At 35.2% G+C, this 2,302-nt stretch overlaps 1 protein-coding gene across 1 annotated transcript in view; it reads right to left on the bottom strand.

The window, feature by feature from the left end:
- The window catches only part of LOC142294958 (homeobox protein prophet of Pit-1-like), a 10,301-nt gene extending 8,552 nt beyond the window's left edge, over window positions 1-1,749 (bottom strand). Inside the window, exon 1 of the mRNA XM_075338033.1 lies at window positions 1,659-1,749. Coding sequence (XP_075194148.1) covers window positions 1,659-1,749 — 91 coding nt within the window. The remainder of the gene's footprint in view (window positions 1-1,658) is intronic.
- Between the last annotated feature and the right edge of the window lie 553 nt (window positions 1,750-2,302).

The following is a 2,302-nucleotide window of genomic DNA, read 5'->3' as shown; positions in this document are numbered from 1 at the left end:
ACCCGGACCCATAACACCGAATCATGGTTCACTCTTATATGGAAGCTCATAGGGGGTTTTTCTCATGGATTCATATGGAATCGGAAGGAAGGAATTAAGGAAAGAAATAGAGATTTAAATTATGGACAGACATTTATCAATTCTAGATAATCAGATGATCAATATTAGATATATGTGGGCTTGACAAAGAAAGAACGAAGGAAAGTTAGAAAGAAAGAAAAGAAAGGGGGAAGGAACGAATGAAGGAAAGAAAGAAAATGAAAAAAAAGGATAGACAGAAATAAAGAACTAAAGAAAGCTAGAAAGAATGAAGGAAAGAAAGAACTAAAGAAAGCTAGAAAGAAGGAAGGAAAGAAAGAAGGATGGAAAAAGTAGAAAAGGCAGGAATGAGATTTGAGGCAGAATGATAACTGTTCAAATTATAGACAGACAATTATCAATTATAGATAATTAGATGATCAATATTAGATATGTGAGATTGGCAAAGAAAGAATGAAGGAAAGAAAGACGAAAAGAAATGAAAGGTGGAAGGAAAGAAGGAAAAAAAGAACTAAAGAAAGCTAGGAAGAAGGAAGGAAAGAACGAAAGAAAGAAAGAAAGAAGGAAGGTAGGAATGAGATTCGAGACAGAATAATAACTGTTCAAATTATAGACAGACAATTATCAATTATAGATAATTAGATGATCAATATTAGATATATGTGAGATTGGCAAAGAAAGAATGAAGGAAAGAAAGAAGGAAAGAAAAGAAAGGTGGAAGGAAAGAAGGAAAAAAAGAACTAAAGAAAGCTAGGAAGAAGGAGGAAAGAAGGAAAGACAGAAGGAAAGAACTAAAGAGCTAGAAAGAAGAAAGGAAAGAAAGAAGCAAAAAAAGAAGGAAGGAAAAAGTAGAAAAGAAAGGTAAGAATGAGATTTGAGGCAGAATGATAACTTTAAATTATGGACAGATAATTATCAATTATAGATAGTTAGATGATCAATATTAGATATATGTGAGATTGGGAAGAAGAATGAAGGAAAGAAATAAAGAAGGAAGAATGAAAAGAAGGTAAGAAACAACGAAAGAAAGCTAATAAGAAGGAAATAAAAAAACAAAGAAAGCTAGAAAAAAGGAAGGAAGGAAGGAAGGTAGGAATGAGATTTGAGGCAGAATGATAAGTGTTTAAGTTATACACAGACAATTATCATCAATCATAGATAATTAGATGATCAATATTAGATATATGTGAGATTGGGAAAAAGAAAGAAAGTGAAAGAAAAATAAACAAAGAAACGAAAATAGAAAGAAAAAAAGAAAGTAAAAAGAAAGTTAGAAATTAAAAAAAGAAATAAAGAATGGAGGAAAGAAGAAAAGAAAAAAAAAAGAAGGAAAGCGAAAAAGAAAGAAATGACAGCCCATAAAAAGTGGAACTTTTTTCCCCATCTGCAAAATAATTTGCTGGGGTAATGAAGCTGGAGAAACTTGAACAGAATGTTCTGACTGTAGTTATCATAGCCATATATTGGTCAGTGGATATATATCTTTATGATTAATTATGGTTTTCCAATATGTCAGTAAAAAAATAATTCTCAGTCGATGTTTTTTTCATAAACAATATAAGAATGGATAGATGGATAGATAATAGATGTTTCTGTACCTGGAGGTAGCTTGCACTCACCCGCTGTTGAGGTCACGGCTGCGATCTCGGTGTAGACTTCGTGGTAGTCTGCGCATTTCTTCTTGGGGACTTTAATTCTTGCATCGTCCATCCTATAAGCCTTATCTCATGTGCCCTGTGGTCCGGTCGCTGTACATCTGCTTGTGGCACTGGTGGAGCTCCTGCTTTTTTTTTCCTCCACAATTTTATGTTATCAGGTGTGATGTCATCCCAAGCTTCGTCTGATGACTCCACCAATCCTATCCATCCCCTGCTAATTACACGGAGCTCCAAACTAATCAGGGAGGGAGAGAACAGGCCCTGCGCAACCTCTGACCTGACACTGACTGCAGCAGGCTGGGAAGCGCTCCCCATTGTAAGGTGCACACAGTTTGGATAGCAGACTGTGGGTGGCATGAGAAAAGTGGACAAAGAAAAGTCTAAACGAAAGTCTAAACGAAGATTGTGGGTTTTCTTTTCTTAAGGAATTACATTCTGTAAGTGTTAGAGGAACCTGACCTAACATAGACTTAATATAACCATTACAATCACATTTAAAGGGGTTCAGTGGGATATACTCATTGTTCCATGAACAGCTCCACTTTAGTCCATGGCTGTGTCTGGTATTGGAGCTTAGACACAATATTAGTCATCTAAATGCCACA

The sequence above is a fragment of the Anomaloglossus baeobatrachus genome, chromosome 3 (genome assembly GCF_048569485.1).
Source record: "Anomaloglossus baeobatrachus isolate aAnoBae1 chromosome 3, aAnoBae1.hap1, whole genome shotgun sequence".
NCBI classification, from domain to species: Eukaryota; Metazoa; Chordata; class Amphibia; order Anura; family Aromobatidae; genus Anomaloglossus; species Anomaloglossus baeobatrachus.
This window is presented reverse-complemented; position numbering and strand designations above follow the sequence as displayed.